General features: G+C 42.9%; 1 protein-coding gene across 1 annotated transcript; it reads left to right on the forward strand.

Annotated features, from left to right (window-relative positions):
- The first annotated feature begins 303 nt into the window (after positions 1-303).
- LOC307235918 (mitochondrial coenzyme A transporter SLC25A42-like) lies at positions 304-9,414 on the forward strand. Its single transcript, XM_080008177.1, has 8 exons — positions 304-699; positions 1,056-1,149; positions 3,518-3,629; positions 3,877-3,902; positions 4,213-4,379; positions 4,712-4,828; positions 7,296-7,447; positions 7,861-9,414. The coding sequence occupies exons 2-8, from the start codon at positions 1,063-1,065 to the stop codon at positions 8,184-8,186; spliced, it is 987 nt and encodes a 328-aa protein (XP_079864303.1). The 5' UTR covers positions 304-699; positions 1,056-1,062; the 3' UTR covers positions 8,187-9,414.
- Positions 9,415-20,763: the final 11,349 nt, after the last annotated feature.

A 20,763-nucleotide genomic window follows, 5' to 3' on the forward strand; every position in this document is an offset into this window, starting at 1 on the left:
AGTATGATTGTGTATATACAGACATGTGTATATACTATAGTTACGGAATAAAATTGAAACCGTGACCACTCTCGTATATGACGCAATTGCTGGCAGCGGATCGTGTCTCATCATTTTGCTGCGGATCCCACGATGTGAACCCATCGGTCGACAGGACGTATCGAAACAGCTGCAGTTAATACTTAATACATTTCAACCTGGCAACCCGACTCTCCATCTATCATCGCGATACTTGGTCAAAGCGCTGCGAGTCGTCTTCGGCGCGCGTGTGTGTGTGTGTGTGTGTGTGTGTGTGTGTGTGTGTGTGTGTGTGTGTGTGTGTGTGTGTGTGTGTATAGTCCAAAACACCAGAGCACTTGCCCTCGGGTTGATAAGCCTCTGGAAGCCCGAGCGGTCTCGCCCGCAACACCAATCTGCAACCCCGCGAAGAAGCGTCTCGCAGACATTTGAACTCAGTCTAGTTTCGTTGCCGCCTCAACGTTTTGGTTTTCACCTTGAGAAGAGAAAAAAAAAAGAAGCTCCGCCAGGGCCAGCAGCATGTCGCAGGGCAGCGACTGAGCCGCACCAAACAACAACAACAACAACAACAACAACAAACGAGAAAACAAGCCACAGCACGCGGGGGCTGAATGGTGAACGATAAATAAGCTATTTTTGGAGATTGCAAATACGGATTGTTGTTCGTCAAGCACCGCAAAGGTAACGGGACGCGTCCTGTCAACCTTTACTCAAAAGTAACATTTGTCACGGGCCTTGTTTGTTTTCACCACTGTGCGCGGTTTGTTATTCCCGATGCTGTTTATTGTTCTCAATATAGTTGCATTTTGCTCTATTGTATACAATTATTGCCAACAACGTTGTGGATGGCCAGCAACAAAAGTAACCGATTGCAAGACAGATAAATCAGCGTAACCCATTTTTCCCAGACACCGGCGGAGTGGCGTGCACGTCTGCAAGATACGTTGTGCCAATCTTGTCGTAGTAGAATTGTCGGATAGGCTTGACGTTACGTCCTGTCTTATCTTGTCGTTTGAGTGTCTGCTTTTGTTTTCAAGGGCACCCATGGCCCACCGTGTCCATGACCACCAGAGATCACTCCCTGTAGCCCAGGCCACAGTGCTGTCCCTGCCTCCCTCCACCCAGGCTAATGTGAGTGCTATTTCTGTGTATTTTTCTCCAGATCCACCCTCTAGTAGCTAATTTTGCCAAATGTGACAGTTGTGCTTTTGACATTTTTTTTCCTTAAGGTATTTGCATGGCTGATAATAGTGTTTGAAAACCTATCAGTTGTATTTGTTGAGAATAGCCCCAATTGGAATCAATACAGAGAAATGTCTAAATATTCCATATCCAGACTTGCGGGGTGTTTTCCTACCAAACATTACAACAACAACTCCCTCTGGTCGCTTAAGAACTGTGCTGGTGTTAAGACGTGTGCTGCTTTGCTGGTACACGCAAGCTTCGGCTTACCTCCATGCCAGCATTCTAAATAGAAGTCAGCCACTGCCAGCGAAGGCTATCAAGTAACCGCTGCCTTTCGGAACATTGTGACGGGTGGTTTCTCTTTGGCAGGAGTTGACCTGTATGAAGGAGATTTGATTCGGTTTGGCTCAAACAATGTCTCCAAAGGTGAATTTAATTTCCTGTAGTTCAGGTGCCACTGCAGTTGTTTGAGTTAAAATAAAGTATGCTTCTGAGAAAAATGAAGCTGGATGGATCCCAGGACATTCAAGACAGTTTGTGGCAGGAAGGGGAAATTTTATATGTACAGTAACATAATACAGTAAATAAAAGGAAGTATTGCTATAGTTTTATGTACAGTAGCTGTGGAAAATTACACTACTTGTAAAACGTTTGTTTCTGTTATGCAGGAAATTCAAAGCCCTCTGGTCAGTAGTGTGATTTTTGACTGGATCCAACAAACTCTGAAAGCAGCCACACGTTGTTGTTATGTTATCCCCTGTCGATGCGTCACATGTGGAAATCAGTAACTGTGACTCGACTTTATTGAAGGATGTAAATGGCAACACCCGTTTATCTGCCCGAAAGATAAAAGGTCGGACTGAATTGGCACACAAACAACTGAGCAATAAATCTATGCCTGGATTCCATGTTTGCTAAGCAAAACGCTCTGACTAAATACTTATCTTAAATTATGATTAATTACAGTGTTTTGTTTTTTTTTGTTGACTTTTTCTTGGAAGTTGTGGGATTGTCCGTGTGCTTGTGCCTACTTTTAGATCTTCATAAGCACTTGACATAAAACAGTTTGTAGTGTGGGGGTGGTGTGGTTTAAGCAGCCCCACCTGTCTTGGGTCTAGGTAATTGGGCCCGGGATCAGGGTGGCTGTATGCCTGTTGCTCGTCAGAGCAATGAACCAGCAGCAGGGAAATCACCCACCCCCACACACACAGGGAGAGCCTCTGTCATGACATGTGTCCATCTGCTCCCGGTTGGTTCCATCTTGCCACTCTCTACAATAAACAGGTTTATTTGCAACATTTGGCCTCGGTGTCCCTGAAAACATAACTCGGGTTGGTGTGTGGCAGGCGGAACTGCCCACAAGGGGCACCTGAACAGGGACCCGGGGGGGGGGCAGGACGTCCCATGAAAGAATCCCGGGAGCCGATCCGCTTGCTGTGTAAGCGCCGGGACCTGGGCCCCTTCTGATGGCCTGGAGGAGAATGGCCAGGGCTCCACCGGGCTCATCGGGGCCGGAAGCTCCCCGAGCGGGAGTCCAGGTACAGCACCATCGAGATGGAGTGCCTCGACACCCAGTGGGAAGGTGGCGCCTTGGGCTACTACCTCCTGGGCGTCCCTTCACCCTCTGTTTGGACCACGCACCGCTGCAGTGGCTCCACTGCATGAAGGGTAACAAAGCGCGGATCCTCCATTGGTACCTTGCCCTTCAAGCCCTTTAAGTTCAAGGTGATCCATTAGCTGGGGGCGCAGATGGTGGTAGCCGATGGTTATAGCTGTCGGCCGTATGTGGCAGACGAGGGTGCGTGGTTAACCCACAATATGCGGCTAACTGTGCTGGCTTTTTGCCACAGTGCAGCTGTACTGGGTCCGCCTTATTAGTGCTTGATTGGTCGAACCTGGCTGGGAGAGTTTTCTCACGGGTTGTTTTGTCTTGCACTGGGGATCGCGTAGTGCAAGTCTCTGCAATGCCTGCTGACCAGACCGCAACCGAGGAGAAACACTGACACCGATTATTCCTTTTATTTTATTTTCCGTGTTTGGCCAGCAAGCCTTTTTGTTTATAATTATTAATAAATCTCCCGCCATGTCGGTGCCCCCCCCCCTGCCGGAAAGACTCAGTCTCTCCTTGAACCCATACCTTTGGGAAGAGACTCCCACACGGTTAATTTAATGCCCTCGTTTGGGCATACTTAGGGTGAGAATTAGGTTAGCGTTAGCAAAAATTTTAGGATTGGGCTCTTAGTGGTCAGCGTTAAGGATGTTGTATTATGAAACCTCTACATATGTGTTTGTGGTGTTATGTGCCTATGCACAGGAGCTGAGGCAGAGTTGGACCATGCTTGACTCCCTGCTGTGCGGTGCATTCGCGGGCGCTGTAGCCAAAACGGTCATCGCTCCCTTGGATCGAACCAAGATCATCTTCCAAGGCAAGCAGCTATAAAAACCTTTAAAGATGGAAATATAAAGAAACAACCAAACTCTTTTGTCCCAATATAAATTGTTTTGTGGTTGTTTGTGTGTGTGTAATAAGACTCGGCCTGTTTGTGACAGTGTGAGATTCCATAGACCGAGGCACCGGTTCCTAAATGTTAATCCTCTTAGTAGATGTTTAGCCTACATGAGGATGTATGTTATCTAACTCTCAGATTTTCCTTCTCTCTCGGCCTCTCGCAGTGTCCTCAAACCGCTTCTCTGCTAAGGTGAGCTCAGTTAAATCATCTCATATACAGATCTTTCAGATGTGGTGCTGTTAAGATAAGATGAAAACACAGATGCTTTTGCAGCTAGAATGTCGATTACTTCTGTTTTTCTATGAGAAATGCAGGCAACCAATATTCCTTTCGAGCAATTGCAAGATCTAAGTCAATCGTTAATTCACTTGCTTAGTCACTCATTCACCCTTGTCCGTCTTCTCTTCTGTACACGTTGCTTTGTGCTTTGTGGGAGACGGGTGATTATATCTCTAATGAGATCAACCCAAGACAATTCATTTACCCCCTCCCCCTGCAGGAGGCGCTCCGTCTACTGTACTGCTCCTATGTAAAGGACGGGGTCCTCAGCCTGTGGAGGGGGAACTCGGCCACCATGGTGCGTGTCATCCCCTACGCCGCCATCCAGTTCTGCTCCCACGAACAGTACAAGAGGTTACTGGGCGGCTATTACGGCTTCCAGGGAAAGTAAGTAGAAGCTCAATACTTAAGCGTGTGCAGCCGTTGTAATATTTACCTAACATTTCTGTCCAGAATGGGGCGTTTGTGGAGATAAGATTATAACTAGAAAGGCTTAACTGTGTGAGACTTGCTTATAGTTGCATTGATGGAGCTTTGCGGCTTGTACAGTTATGTCAGTTATGTTATCTTTTTCAGCTTTATTCTTTCCAGCAAAAAGTTTGACTTTTTGGTTTTGTCCCTTTTTAAGTTTTCAGTATTTCAGCATTAAAGCACTTTTATTTAGTCTACATTATGCTTGATTTACGACTTTCTTTTATGATACAATGCTCCCCCCCCAGATCTCTGCCTCCTCTTCCCCGCCTTCTTGCCGGCTCGCTCGCTGGCACCACAGCCGCTATGCTCACCTATCCCCTGGACTTGGTTCGAGCCAGGATGGCCGTCACCGCCAGAGAAACGTGAGTTTTCATCAATTAGATTCATGTCCCCATCCATATTTGAGTGCAATTTCAAGCCACAATGTGAGAAATGTTGCAAAGAATAGAATGGAAAGTTTGTGCATTTCATCAGTTAACTGTCCACCTATCATCTATCTATTATCTTTTAAATCACTTCTAAGAACTTTTGCACTTTATTCAAGTTTATTTCCTTTACATGTGGTTGAGGGTTTATTGGGGTTGGCTTTTAATGATTTTTTTTTTTCTTTTGCTTTTTTATTTTTACTTTCGTTTCAAGGCAGGGAGGATTTCTTACAGGGGAAAAGGGTGTGTGTGTGTGTGTGTGTGTGTGTGTGTGTGTGTGTGTGTGTGTGTGTGTGTGTGTGTGTGTGTGTGTGTGTGTGTGTGTGTGTGTGTGTGTGTGTGTGTGTGTGTGTGTGTGTGTGTGTGTGTGTGTGTGAAAAAAACAAAAACACCTCACACACTCACCGGCCACTTTATTAGGTACACCTTTCTAGTACCCGGTTGGACCCCCTTTTGCCTTCTGAACTGCCTTAATTCTTCGTGGCATAGATTCAACAAGGTTTTGGAAAAATTCCTCAGAGATTTTGGTCCATATTGACATAATAGCATCACACAGTTGCTGCAGATTTTTCGGCTGCACATCCATGATGCAATCTCCCGTTCCACCACATCCCAAAGGTGCTCTATTGGATTGAGATCTGGTGACTGTTTAGGCCATTGGAGTACAGTGACCTCATTGTCATGTTCAAGATACCAGTTTGAGATAATTTAAGCTTTGTGACGTGGTGCATTATCCTGCTGGAAGTAGCCATCAGAAGATGGGTACACTGTGCTCATAAAGGGATGGACATGGTCAGCAACAATACTCAGGTATGCTGTGGTGTTTAAACCATGCTCAATTGGTACTAAGGGGCCCAAAGTCTGCCAAGACAATATCCCCCCCACACCATTACACCACCACCACCAGCCTGAACCCTTGATACAAGGCAGGATGGATCCATGCTTTCACGTTGTTTACACCAAATTCTGACCCTACCATCTGAATGTCGCAGCTGAAATCGAGACTCATCAGACCAGGCAACGTTTTTCCAATCTTCTATTGTCCATTTTTGGTGAGCCTGTGCAAATTGTAGCCTCAGTTTCCTGTTCTTAGCTGACAGGAGTGGCATCCGGTGTGGTCTTCTGCTGCTGTAGCCCATCTGCTTCAAGGTTTGACGTGCTGTGCGTTCAGAGATGGTATTCTGCATACCTTGGTTGTAACGAGTGGTTATTTGAGTTACTGTTGCCTTTCTATTGTCTCAAATCAGTCTGCCCATTCTCCTCTGACCTCTGACATCAACAAGTCATTTTCGTCCAGACAACTGCCGCACAGTGGATATTTTCTCTTTTTTGGACCATTCTCTGTAAACCCTAGAGATAGGTGTGCATGAAAATCCCAGTAGGTCAGCAGTTTCTGATATACTCAGACCAGCCCGTCTGGCACCAACAACTATGCCACGTTCAAAGTCACTTAAATCCCCTTTCTTCTCCATTCTGATGCTCGGTTTGAACTTCAGCAAGTCATCCTCATCATGTCTACATGCCTTCATGCAATGAGTTGCTGCCGTGCGTGTGTGCGTGTGTGCGTGTGTGCGCGTGTGCGCGTGTGCGCGTGTGCGCGTGTGTGTGTGTGTGTGTGTGTGTGTGTGTGTGTGTGTGTGTGTGTGCGTGTGCGCGTGCGTGTGTAATCTTTATTGGTCACACCACACACATGCACACGCTTTTTTGGATGGTGGCCGGTGAAATGTGGCCTCTGCATTTTTCCCATTCTGGCTTGTCCTTCCTCCGGGGGAGCAGTGGGCAGCATTCCTCGACGCACCCAGGGACCTGGTACCAAGTGTCCATCGTTGGTCGGACGGTGGTTATGTGTGCATGTTTTTGGTGGGGGTCCTTACTGACGCTAGGTGGAGGAAACCCCATGTGAGCATGGGGAGAACATGCAAACTCCACACATAAAGGCTCCTATTTGGGAGATAACCCGCTAGAGCACAGCGCCCCAGGCGGGAATCGAACCCAGGACCTTTTTGCTGTGAGGCTATAAATATGTATGTGTGTATGTGTGTATGTGTGTGTGTGTGTGTGTGTGTGCTTATACGAACATTAACTAAAAAATTGTTAAATTAAGTTTGATTAAGTGAAATTACGTTTATCCATGTTTCATTCTCTGCTTTGATTATTGTTTTCATTTATCGATTGAGTGCTCTTTTAAGTTTTAACGTTTAATGTAGCATTTGCTGCATTGCAATCTTTACTCTTATTCTTCTTCTTAGTATTTTTTTAGAATTAGTAATATACTTGAAGCTGTTTTCCCACTCATGTCGTTCCATCAAATGACAGGAATGACCAGTATGCTGAGCTCAGTATGCACAACACGCCAGCAGCTTCTGATACTATAAATATGACTGGAGGCCCTTGTGCTCCACAGGTACAGCAATATCATGCACGTGTTTGCACGGATCTCACAGGACGAGGGTGTGAGGACCCTGTACAGAGGCTTCACGCCGACCATCCTGGGGGTCATTCCATACGCGGGGATCACCTTCTTCACCTACGAGACACTCAAGAAACTGCACATGGGTACTGAGCATGTTTACTAAGCATGTTTACTTAGTTGTATTTAGTTCAAAGTGCAGGAAAATTGGTCTGAAATCAACACATATGTACACATTATCTACTGTGAAGATTTTAAAATACTTTTTCCACTGGCAACAGAAATATAATCTGGCTCAATGGGGATTCAAGTTTAAAAAGGAAAAATATATATTTTCTTAATTTTGTAACTCTATTGATCCTTCTTATAAGGTTTAGCTGTGGTTGTGATGTACAGTGGTTGGTTTTGTATCAAAATGTACGTACTGTAAGGTGCTTTGAACTGAAGTGTGTGTTAAATGATGCACTGCAAGTACAGAAGTTGTAATGTCTTTTAATTATTTCTTTAAAGTTTTGTAATTTCTCCTTTTTTTTCCCCCAACCTCCACCTTTTTCTCTAGAAAGGACAAAGAGACCCCAGCCGTACCCCTATGAACGCCTGGCTTTCGGAGCGTGCGCAGGCATGCTCGGACAGTCTGCTTCGTACCCGCTGGACGTGGTTCGCCGGCGCATGCAAGCGGCCGGCGTCACCGGCTCATCCTACAACACCATCCTGGGAACCATGCGTGAGATCGTGACGCACGAAGGAGTTGTACGGGGACTCTACAAAGGCCTGAGTATGAACTGGGTGAAAGGACCCATCGCTGTTGGGGTCAGCTTCACCACGTTCGACCTCACTCACAGCCTCCTGCACAAACTGCACCAGACCGGACACTACACCCACTGAGCCAGCAGGGGGCACCAGAGACCTGGAAAGGCTCTTTTGAACCTGCCACGGGAGGGGGGCGGGGTTGTGCTGCACACTCTCATTTCAAACAGGGACTAAGAAGAATAGATACGGGGCTATCAGTGGAGTAAGATATGTGCACACACACTCAACCTCCGCAACTTGTGTGTAATTACACTATTACACAGTCCAGCTACAGCCAGACAGTTAGAGTCCAGCTCACTTGTTGGCCATCGGAGGCGGTGCCAGTTGTTTGCGGAAACAAAGAACTCGTGACAATCACTGTTATCTCTTCCTAGGCTGTTTTACAGCCTAGTTTGAAGTCACTATATACCGTTACAGTAGCGAACAACAACAACAACAGAGGAAATGATGTGGCTATATGATCCATATAGAAACATATTTATGCTTTAATAATGCAAGCGTACATGGAAAAATTTATATTTGTTTTAAAAAATTTTATCAGAGAAGTTTAAGAGAAGTTTTTAAAATTAAAGACAAACCATGACTTTATTTAAATCGCTTGATCATATTAGATTATAATATTAGATCAAATTGTATTTGCTGCTTTGATTGAGTTTGGGTATTTGAAGAATTTAGGAGTCTGTTGGTGTAACAAACTCCTTCATCTTCAAGATAATTTTTATGCATTCACGTTTAATGAGTCACCTGATGCGCCTTTCGTGCTGTATTGATCATGCACTTGTTTGATTTCTCTTTGAATACTTCCAGAGCTTGTAGCAGGATTTGAACATTGTCACCCATTTAATGGAGTTGCCACGATCCATGTTGAACTTGTGGGTCAGTGATCATGACAGCAGGACTGTAGGCTTTCACTGTCCATTTTAAAGAACTAATCTGGTGTCGCAATAATTGATGTTTTACAGGTAAAGGGAAATCAACATGAAAATGAGCAAATATGAACTAAGATATACTATATATTATAAAATGTGTGAAATATCTGCAATATTTAAAATTTTTACTGTGCCCTGAGTGTTCTTAAAAACTGTTATTTTCCCTAAAATCTTTTTTGTGTATTGTAAGGCATTGTTGGGTTTAGAACTGTTTTATTTGCCAAAGCCTTCATCTCTGTGATTCTGTATTTTGGATAATCAGTAATCCTAATGAAATGTCGAAATGCAGAATTTCAGAAGATCTGCAGGCTCGCTGTGGTTTCGAGCAAAAACGACACTTTGCACTAATAAAGATGTTTTATCACTCTTTCCAACAGTGAGCCCATTTGTCCACTAGATGGCGCCACGTGATAAGTAAGTTTGAAATGGCCTCGACAAGAGCGTTACTGAGACGTGAGGGCTTTTTAGGATTAAAAGCTAAACAATCTCTTACTAAACAGTGACTACCTTTTACCTTGTTCTTGTTGTCTGTATTATGGCAACGTCACACAAACAAAAACGAATTGCGTTTGGCTTCTGTCAACCTTTTGGGAAGCCTCAATATATTAAATGTTTTAATTTACAAAAATATTGTAAATAAATCTGATACTATAAATATGACTGAAGGCCCATTATAAAATACATTTATAACAATTTATTTTGATAATAACAATAAAAAATACTTATTTGCTACACATACAGCCCACTCATGGATCACTGAAGATTCCTTTGCGATAAGACGGCACAATTAGTGGAAAAAGTTCAAATTGTTTTGGACGCGGTTGTAGATGTTCCATCGTATTATGTTCAACTGAAAACAAAGCAGAAATAATACCATGGGTCTACATAAATAGCAAACTCAGATTGTGTATATATAAGACTTAGGAACTAATATTGATGGGTTCAGATCTTAATGCTTGGAGCATGGAGCAATGACATTTATCTGGGTCGTTGTCGATGGGAGGTCCTTCCTCCCTGAGGTTCAGTAGGTGGCAGCGATCAACAGAACGTCGCTCTGGATCCGTGTGTAAGGTTACTGACCTGGACTTGACCTTTATCTCTTCACACACCAATCTGGATCAAGCTGGAGTGTTTGTTTCTTACAATTTGAATACTGTGTTTCAAGATTCTTTGTTCCTTTGATTCCAAATTACTTTGAAATAGTCTCTTCTGGGGAAAAAAACAGATAGCATCGTGTAGGACTTTATTGGTCTTTACGCGTAAATGCTGTGTATGTCCATGTCTGCTGTCAAAATTAAACAGACAAGAAAAAATGTCACATACTGATTTGAACCAGTTTTTGTTTTTATTATCACGTTGTTTCTTCATGTCAATGTGGCATAAGAACAAAATAGCTAAAATCCAAAAGAATACTACATTTTTAATTTAACACGTCAAAATCTCTGGGTACGTTGGTTTGCGATACGTAATATTATAAACATATTCTCTTCTGCTAACGTTAAAATCTTCCAGATGCCAAGAGCTGTGTATTTTGGTTTCTGCGTCGGTGTCGTCCTCTGCGCATGAGCTGTGTGACAGAAGGGCAGGCGGCAGTGTTTCGATCTGAAGCGGTGGAGACAGAACCACCTTACCCCTCTATCCCTCCACCGCTCCATCCCTCCACCTCCACCCCCCCCCCCCCCGCTCTCCTCCTTTTCATTTCACTCTCCCATCCAGCGGCCGTTGAGCGCTGAGGCCTGGGTGCTGGTTCTCCGACGCCCCACGCAGCACAGATTCTATCCTTCCGTTCCCCTCTGTCCCCGCTCTCCTCCCTCCTTCACTGCTCGCCCGTCTCTCCCTCTCCTCTCCTTCTCTGCCCTTGACCTTGGCTATGAATTGTGGGATACCGGGCCACCCTACGCCATGCAGCCGTCCAGCAGGCCTGGTGCTGCGGCATCCAAAGCAATACCACAGGCAGGCGCCGGCGTGGACAGAGAGGTGGTGGGGCCCCAGCGGTGAGGAGGGAGGAGGGTAGAGAGGCGGGTACGGGGGGGCGGAGGGGGTGTTGGTTTTAAAAGATGCTACTTGAAGGCATGGTTGCCATAGGTAACCTGGATGCATGCCAAGAGAGAAGAGGGATACATTTGCATGTATTCAAATTTTGCATGAATAATTCACTCTGGAGCCCCCACTGGAACACTGGCAGACAATACTGCTACACACACACACACACACACACACACACACACACACACACAGATGTGTATGGATGGCATTATGTGCAGGCACACATGCACATGCACTATCTTAGTTGGAGGCTGTGTGGGAAAGGTGGGGAGGTTACACTGGGCAGGCACTGGAATAACGGTCGTCTCAGGAATTAATCTTACGTTACCCACAAACAATACATGGCGTGTGTGATATTTATTTGCATCTGGATTTTCTCCTGTGTTCAGATGGGATGAAAGTCTGTTTTTTCCCCAATCATCCTCCATGGCAAGGCGTAGGGTTTTGGTCCGTTGGTCTTGTTTGACTTTAAAAAGAATGAATCTCCCGCATAACCTTGACTGCTTAGGAAGGAATATACGGCAAGGCACTGCGCATTTAAAAGACCTCTTGGCAGCAGCAAAGGCATATACCTGCTGCAAGACCCTTGGACCACCACCCAGCCCCAGCCCCAGCCTGAGCCTTAGCCTTCACAAGCACCCGCTTCCGCAGCAGCTTTCATAAATTCAGCAGCATTAAAATGCCTGGAGAGACATTATGGCCAACATAAATAGCCCCGTAAATGCTACCCTGTAAACTTCCCCTTAAAAAAGACAGAAACGGGCAAAAGAAATATCAAATCGCACACACACACACGCACGCACACACACACGCACACCCACACACACACACACACACACACACACACACCCTCCATGATAGAATTGTCAGTCAAGAATAGCACTAATCCCCCATATGCATGGATTCTGATATTTACAAGTGCCAGGGACGTCATCCTCTCTCCTATTCACACCCCTCTGAGCTGCCTCTCTCATAGCTCAGTCTTGTTAATTTTATAAGATCCAGCATATTGCCACTTATCGGCTGGCAGCGCAGTAAAAGCTCTGGGGTCAGTGCATTACAGAGCTGCTGGGCCCGACTCTTCCATTAGAGGGAGTGTTCAGGCTGCGCTGGGCTTCACTCAATCAAATACCAGATCCAAGTGGCTGCTCCTACTGCAGATGAGGGGACACACACACACACACACACACACACACAAATGGTAGCCATCACTCCCTGGTTGTGAAACTATAGTGCTCATAAATTTGAGCACATAAATCTGGATGTATACACTGTCTGCACATAGCCATGCGTGTGCACATACACATACACACACACGTGCACGCGCGCACACACATACACACAGTCCTCACTTGTTAGCCTTACTTTCAGTGTTTTCAGCCACTTCATCTACATAAAGTGAATGCATTAAACCGCAGTAAATGCATGTGTGCATCTGCTTGTGCCACGGATGACATTTTCACCACTTTCACCACATTTTAACAGATTCCACACTAAATTAATTGCGGCTTTTCCAATCTTCACATCAGGTGAAACAGATTAGAGGTGAGTGGAGGAGACCAGCACAGGTATAAATAAGCATCAGGAAGTGAGAGGAATTTAATAGACCCCCCCCCCCCCCCCACGCCCCGCCAAACCCCCACCAGTCCCGAAATATCATTTTAAATAGAATTAGAGTTTGGTGGAACATGCCATCTAGAATGCAGAGAAATATTTTCTTGAAATGCATTTTGCAATCATTTTGGATATGAGGTATATTTTATGCATCATTTTGTCAAGGTAGAGTCAATGTCACTGAGTTTTTCTTAGGGTCTTAATCCAATAGAGCTAGAGCTGGGGGGCATCTATTAGAACTTGCAAATGATCTGTCATGATGTCACAATTGCTGGTCCACATGTGGAAGGCTGCTGTTATAAATAGGCTTTATTTCAGGAAGCTTACCAAGACATGCTTACCGGATTTCAATGTTAACTATTTTGGATTAAAAAAAGGAAATATTAACAAATGTTTTTGTTTACATATTTTTGTAAAGACGTAGTGTTTTACAATAATTCATTTGACACGTTTTACAATTGTGTGATGTGTTTGGCCGCACCTCAAATCATTGTTTAAAATTGACATTTTATTGTCAATGTTCCCAGTGCATTATCTACACTGTATCTACAACCGTAATATATAGATATACAGGAAACAAATCTGTTATTTCTATTTGCAGACCTGCCGTGTGGAAAGCCTCATGCCTCTCACATGGCTTCAGTCTGTGCCCATTTATTTAGATGCATGTATTTTAGTCAGAACAGTGAGGCTGGCGGTGGTGCTGGGGTGGGGGGGTGAAGGAGGAGAGGAAGAGAGGAGGAGGATGGAGGAGAGAGAGCTCTGACAGACTTTGCATGAGAAAGGCCGAGGTCCTGTGAACCTTCTGCTCCCTGTGTCCACACTCAATAGGTCGCCTCCGTTAGCATGACAAACTGAACTCCAAGTTCTCGGAAGTTCTTTAGCACACACACAACACACACACCCACACACGCGCACACACGCACGCACACACACACACGCACTGTAAATGGAAGACACACACGCATGAAATTAGAAATTCCAGCATCACCAAAATCGCCACCATGGGGGATTTGAACTTCTTGATTTAGGAAATTTATCTTCATTGATGCACATGTTACATTCAGCAGAATCCAAAGCCTGATCTTTATCCATCGAAATATAGCAGGAAATCTGAGAGCACAAAGCCAAAGCTTGGAGCTTTTTGTGGTTTTATGAACTCTCTAGTTTATACACAGCACGTTTTGGTGTAGGACACTGGATTCTAAATAATACTAAAGCCAAAAGGGCTTCTCAATCGTCTAATTTCAATAAGTTAGTGAAAATATGTCTTCAATTAGCATTAGAGTACCAATTTTTTTCCTCCTATATTTATTTGGGGGTGGCAAAAGAGATGCCAGTATTTACTGTACATCGGGCATTGTCCTGCCTCCTAAAACTAAAGGATTCCATTTAATGAAACAAAGACAGGTCTCAATTTCACTTCTCAAATTAAGGGAAATTGTTAAAATGGTGAAATGGTTAGGTGAAAATAAGTATATTTTGAGATGACTAAAGTGATGTGTATAAAATACAGTATATATTTCACAAATGGGGGCTAGATTGAAAATAGAGAACAAGAAAAAGTTTTTTTATAAACAACATGGCCAAAGAATATAAAATATCGAAATTCCATGAGATAGGATAACATTGAATGGTTCTTAAAATTAAGAAAATATGTATTTACAATGCCAGCTTACTTTTTTTCCTGAATTGCTTTTCAAACGTATCCTATCCAAGAGAAGCTGTCATTAATATTATTTTGATGATTTTATAATATGATTCTTTACATTTGTATTTTAGTAGTTATTTATTCATACTGTGTCTGCACTGACAAGAAATCTATTACAATCCATCCCTTTTCATCGAATCAGAGAAGAGGGTGTAAAACAATGCAAATAATTGGCCCATGATTAAAGCCTTGATTGTAGTAAATGAACTAATTTCCCCCCGATGGATTTTTAAAGTGAGTTTGTGAGTTTGAGTATTGTGATTGATCCATTTTAAGAAACAAGAGACAGAAATGTCTGTGAAACTAATGAATTATGTACAAGATACAATACTAAGAAAGGGTTTATATACTATCATATAACAATATTTTTCCTTCATTTCACAATGTGTAGTCCAAATAGAAAAATATATCTTATACATAATCATAATATACATTATATTATTAGGTAAAAAAACAAATCTCGCAAAACATTTAAATAGTTCACAATAATGTATTCAAATTGATTCTTTATTTTTGTAAAATGTGATGTTTACATTCAGGCTTTCATTAAATGGTTCATTACAACAACAACAGCAAATCATGATTTATTTAAACCAAACCCAAATAACATTATTGATGTATGTATTTGTAATGTATTTCCACTTCAGTACATTGTCCCCTGGGAAACCTCCACCCAGCTTTAGAAGCTTTGTTTTGCTAAAAGGTTTTTTTTTTTTTTTTTTTTTGTCAGGAGCACATCAGGATGTTAGAGACTCTGCTTGAACAAATAAACAACTGACCAACATGGCCACCAATTAAAGGACAATTAGCCCTGACCCTAACCCCAGGGCTTTGTGTGGAGCAACAAAGGAGCCGCGTTAACACAGTGTTGTCCCACCACCAAACAAACCAGGGGACAGGGCGAGGGGCAACTCAGCCTCAAGGTGCAGGGGTAATGGAGGTTTCAGGGGGAAAGCAGCCTAATCATGTCTAATCATGTCTTGGCACTAGTTTAACAGTGTATCTAAGCAGAACACATACATCCTGAGAAGAAACCACGAGGAAAGGGTGAACAAAAAATGCAATTCTTTGAAAAAAAAAGAAAGAAAGATAAAATCCTACATGGACAGAGCGCAAATGGCAATCTTGTCCCGTCTTTCAACACAAGTTACATTTCTTCCACATGTCTACTTTTTAATCATACCATAAAGGGAGGATGGCTTGGTGTGTGACATGATCCGTAACTCCATCTATAGGTGTTATGCTGTCGTTCCCTCCATTAAAGAGCTTTTTTTCTCCCCATCTGAGCAGATCACTCCAAGGACGTCTGGTCCGAGTCCAGTGACCCCCGCCGCGCGCCACAGAACACAGACAATCACCCTGATGGGAGTGTTTTCCTACTGTACGGAGGGTGCACAGCGTATGTGTGTGTCTATGTGTGTGTGTGTGTGTGTGTGTCTGTGTGTGTCTGTGTGTGTCTGTGTGTGTCTGTGTGTGTGTGTGTGTGTGTGTGTGTGTTGTGTCTGTGTGCATCTCTATGTGTGCATCTCTATTTGTGTATGTGATTTGGTGTTTCATTGTGCGTGTGTAATTGTGCTTCTGTGTTTCCGTGTGTGTGTGTCTCATTGTATGTGTGTGTGTGTGTGTGTGTGTGTGTGTGTGTGTTGTGTCTGTGTGCATCTCTATCTGTCTATGTGATTTGGTGTTTCATTGTCCATGTATTATTGTGCTTCTGTGTTTTTGTCTGCCTCATTGTATGTGTGTGTGTGTGTGTGTGTGTGTGTGTGTGTGTGTGGGAGGCTATCTGTGTGCATATGTGATTTTGTGTGTTTTATTGTGTGTTTAAGTTATGGGGTTTCTGTGTGTATGCGTCTTATACTGTATGTATGTGTGTGTATGTGTGTGTGTGTGTGTGTGTGTGTGTGTGTGTGTGTGTGGTAATGTGTGTGTGTCTACCTGTGCATGCAAGCTTTTATTTTTCATTGTGTGTGTGTGTGTGTGTGTGCGCGTGTCTTATGGTGTTTTTGTGTGTGTTTCATTCAGAGGCATCTAGCCACGGGGGTTCAACCACGTTTGTACACATCTCTGTGTGAGCATGCTAATGTCGGCTGAGCATGGATAGATCTGTGCATTGAGAGAGAGAGAGAGAGAGGGAGAGAGAGAGGGAGAGAGAGAGAGAGAGGTTGGAAAAAGCTCTACAGTTCATGTTTTTGGGAAATTGATTGGTTCTTGCTTTAATGTCTGGACTTCTCTGATTTAAATCCTATTCTTATCATTTGGACCTTCTGGATTTCTTTTTTACATTGATTTCTTTTTTTTAATCTTTAATTGAATTGAATTGAATTGAATTGAATTGAATTGAATTGAATTGAATTGAATTGAATTGAATTGGAAGTACCATGTGAGTGCATGTGTATGTACCTCAGACCTTGCCAATCTAAGTTGGGTTGCTCCCTCTTTAAACTGTACATGTGTGTATCTAATACTCTGCATTGTTTTTAGGGACCAACTGCTGTATTTCTCAGTGTGAACGGGGGGATCTGTTGTCTGTTCTCTGCACTGATATTTAGTTCTTCTTCTTTTTTTGAGTGATGTCATCATTTTGCAAGTCACCATTAGCATTTTAATTGTTTTTATTTGTAGCTTTTTTTAATATATATTTTACAAAACTCCATTGTATATTTGTAATCATGCTGCAACACCTAGTGGTTTAATGCCTCATGATTAATATAAAATAAGATACAACTTTTTTTTCTCCAGAGAGGAAACTTCTGTGGAAAAATGTGCATTAAATAGACAAAGATCCATAAAAAGTAATAATAGCAATAGTAATAAAATAATAATGATACAGGTAGTAATAGTAATCATAGCTGACATTGCATAAATATAATGCATAATATGGTTTTACAGTCCAAACAGGATTATCCAGCCAATGTCCATTGTCCAGCCCAAATTGTCCAGAGCGCAAAAATAATAGAGGTGTGTGTGTGTGTGTGTGTGTGTGTGTGTGTGTGTGTGTGTGTGTGTGTGTGTGTGTGTGTGTGTGTGTGTGTGTGTGTGTGTGTGTGTGTGTGTGTGCATCTCTATCTGTATATATGATTTGGTGTTTCATTGTGCGTGTGTTATTGTGCTTCTGTGTTTCCGTGTGTGTTTCTGTGTGTGTGTGTGTGTGTGTGTCTCATTGTATGTCTGTATGTGTGTGTGTGTGTGTGTGTGTGTGTGTGTGTGTGTGTGTGTGTGTCAGCGTCACTACTGAGTGAGCACTGAGATTGGTTCTTCGCTCCTCAACCTGGACAGACGTGCAGCAGTTTGTACTTTTCCTCAAAGTCCCCAATAAGCCAAAATACCTTACAATGAAACTGAATTACTGAACTGAAATACGTTGAATTACACAGCAACAAGAGCTCGACACGGCTGGGGTCACAGGTTTGGGTTGAAGATGCAGTGTTGGAAGTTTGCATGATTTGGAGTATTCAGTTGTGGATGTACTTACTGAAGCAAAAAGCACAAACTTCCAGACACAAAATGACTCCAGTAAAAGTGAAAGTATGACATTGCCATTTCTACTTAATAAAGTAGTACGTAGTAGTAGTACTCAGTAAAAATATATAAGCACTTGCTCTTAAATGTACTTAAAATACTTGAAGTAAAAGTACTTGTGCCCTGATATGTCGTGCATATTTGTCTATATTATGACACAAAGTGTGACTGGACCTGATTATACTTTACAAAAAGAATGGTAAAGGTGGTTTCATAGTAGTTGCAACCTGGTCTACTGCTTTTTTGTGCTCATAGTCACGAAAATGTATCTGTTGGATCGTGTCCCAACTTTTTTTGTGCTACACATGACAAAATTTAAACCAATTCATTTGAAACCCCTTCAACTTTAGAAGGGGTTGGTGCATGGGGAAGGATGGGGGCGCAGATACCTACACTAAAACTAAAACTAACCTGACGAAAGTACACCACCGCAAGGAGGTGTGTGTGTGTGTGTGTGTGTGGGAGGAGTTTATGGGTTCATATGGTGGGGGTTTATGGGTTTATATTTCGTTCTGACTATCACAAAATAAAAGTGTGATACTGGTTTTGCTTTTTCTCTAATGAAAAGGTCTATTAAATTCAAGGTTGGGCGAGAATATGGATATAGAGTCATACCCTCAGTATGAATTTCTTTCATAGATACAATTTAACTGGATATAAATATCAGTGTTTGCACGCCTGTGTACAGATCAGCCAGTGCAGTGAACATTTCCATGGTAACAGCATTGATCAGAAATATCGCTGTTACACTTATAGGATTATGGGTAGTGTAGCACTTCGCCATGAAATCGCGACTAAAACATATTTTTCTGAAAACAAGGTGGATATCATATGGACTTGTAGCTTCTACAGGTTATTATATACATTGCGTTATATTTACGCAATTATTTATGAACATTTGAAACCCTAATGCTCAACCCTAACCATAAGAAAAAACAAAACCTAAATTCTATGCCATTTTGTTATACATCTTAATGCAATGGCCTCATTGGTAAGGTGGTTATATTGTTATAAACCTAAAAGAGAAAAGAAGGTATGGGGGGAAAACGATATACATGTGTTACTAGAGGTTCATTTGTTTGGGGAATATACTTGCGTTGCCAGAATTTTCATATGCAATTTGCAAAACCCTGAATTATACAGTATGTTACTCAAGTTATTGTAAGTGGCGCCCCCTATTGACACTACCATCCCTCTAAAAGTTAATGTCCAGAGCTGTCCAAAACAGTTGACCTTATTTTGGTAGCTCTTTCAATTACTGAGATATACATGTAGGGCTTCAAAGGTGACCTCTGGTCAGGATTCAAAGGTCAGTATCTCAGTTTAGGGTACACTGAAATGCTTTAAACTTACATACACAGATCAGCCACAACATTAAAACCACTGACAGGTGAAGTGAAAAACATTGCTCATCTCGTTCCAATGGCACCTTTCAAGGGGTGGGATATAATAGGCAACAAGTGAACAGTCAGTTCTTGAAGATGATGTGTTGGAATCAGGAAAAATGGAGTGTAAGCATAAGGATCTGAGAGACTTTGAAAAGGTCCGAATTGTGATGGCTAGAGGACTGGGTCAGAGCATCTCCAAAACAACAGGTCTTGTGGGGTGTTCCTGGTATGAGGTCGTTTGTACCTACCAAAAGTGGTCCAAGGAAATGCAACTGACAGGGTCATAGGTGCCCAAGGCTCATTGATGCACATGGGGAGCGAGGTCTAGCCTATCTGGTCTGATCCCACAGAAGAGCTACTGAAGTTAAAATTGCTGAAAAAGTTAATGCTGCTATGAAAGAAAAGTGTCGGAACACAGTGCATCGCAGCTTGTTGTGTATGGGGCGGTGTAGCCGCAGACCAGTCAGAGTGCCCATGCTGACCCCTGTCCACCACTGAAAGCGCCTACAAAGCATAAGTGTCAGAACTGGGCGATGGAGCAATGGAAGAAGGTGACCTTGTCTGATGAATCACATTTTCTTCTACATCATGTGGATGGCCGCGGTTATGGTCAGATAGTGCCAGATACCACAGGACACCTTCAGAGGTCTTATGAAGTCCGGCACGAGGGGGAGCTTTACAATATTAGTGGTTATTAGTGGTGGTTGATCGGTGTATATTTACCTACCAGATAACCTTTTCAAAAATATGTTTGGTTTTGTTCTACGACAAAGTTAATTAGATATGAATGGTCTTGGAATCCACACTTGGCACCCCACTGCAGTGGCAGGGCTGGATCTTTTATTTTTTTACTTTGTCGTAGAACAAAACCAAACACATTCTTTGAAAGGTCTCTCAGCTTGTAGGTTAACATATGTACGTTTGAGAGATGTGGTCAAAAGTAGATATTTCATTTGAAATGTACAGGAGCAGCATCTCAACATCTCAGAAACTGACTCAAGCAAGTACAGCTGCTTTAAAAAGGCACTTAAGTACAGAAACAAAGTGCATCTACATTGTCATGTTACGCGATTGGGAGTATGAAACTACACGCATGCCTGTGTCAACTTGATGCTAGTGAATTCGATATTTTCACGGATATGTTTGTAAACCCAGCAGTGTCAGAGAGACAGATGTGCAATGATGGCAATTATGTGCTGACTATCTTTTCCAAGTGAAGAATCCCTTAAGGTCCACTGGGTCCATTTTTGTCAAAGATGGCCTCCAGAGTTACGTCAAACTCACAGGGTCCAAACCCCCGCCCCCGCAGACCCCCTCTCCGAACATTGTAGGGGAATGTGGTGCTCAGCATGTATATCAGACCATCTCACGGCTCGCTGGACACTCGCTGGGTGGCCCTCCGGGTCAATAGCACACTGGTGACTGGACACACAGAAAGGGATAAT

The sequence above is a fragment of the Zeus faber genome (assembly GCF_960531495.2).
Source record: "Zeus faber genome assembly, chromosome: 1".
In the NCBI taxonomy this organism is placed as follows: domain Eukaryota; kingdom Metazoa; phylum Chordata; class Actinopteri; order Zeiformes; family Zeidae; genus Zeus; species Zeus faber.

Bases quoted from the DNA above. Each gene is read 5' to 3' on its own strand.
- LOC307235918 (XM_080008177.1), top strand. From the start codon at position 1,063: ATGGCCCACCGTGTCCATGACCACCAGAGATCACTCCCTGTAGCCCAG. The intron at 1,150-3,517 runs GTGAGTGCTATT...GCCTATGCACAG, and splicing joins CTCCCTCCACCCAGGCTAAT to GAGCTGAGGCAGAGTTGGAC. The intron at 4,380-4,711 runs GTAAGTAGAAGC...CTCCCCCCCCAG, and splicing joins TATTACGGCTTCCAGGGAAA to ATCTCTGCCTCCTCTTCCCC.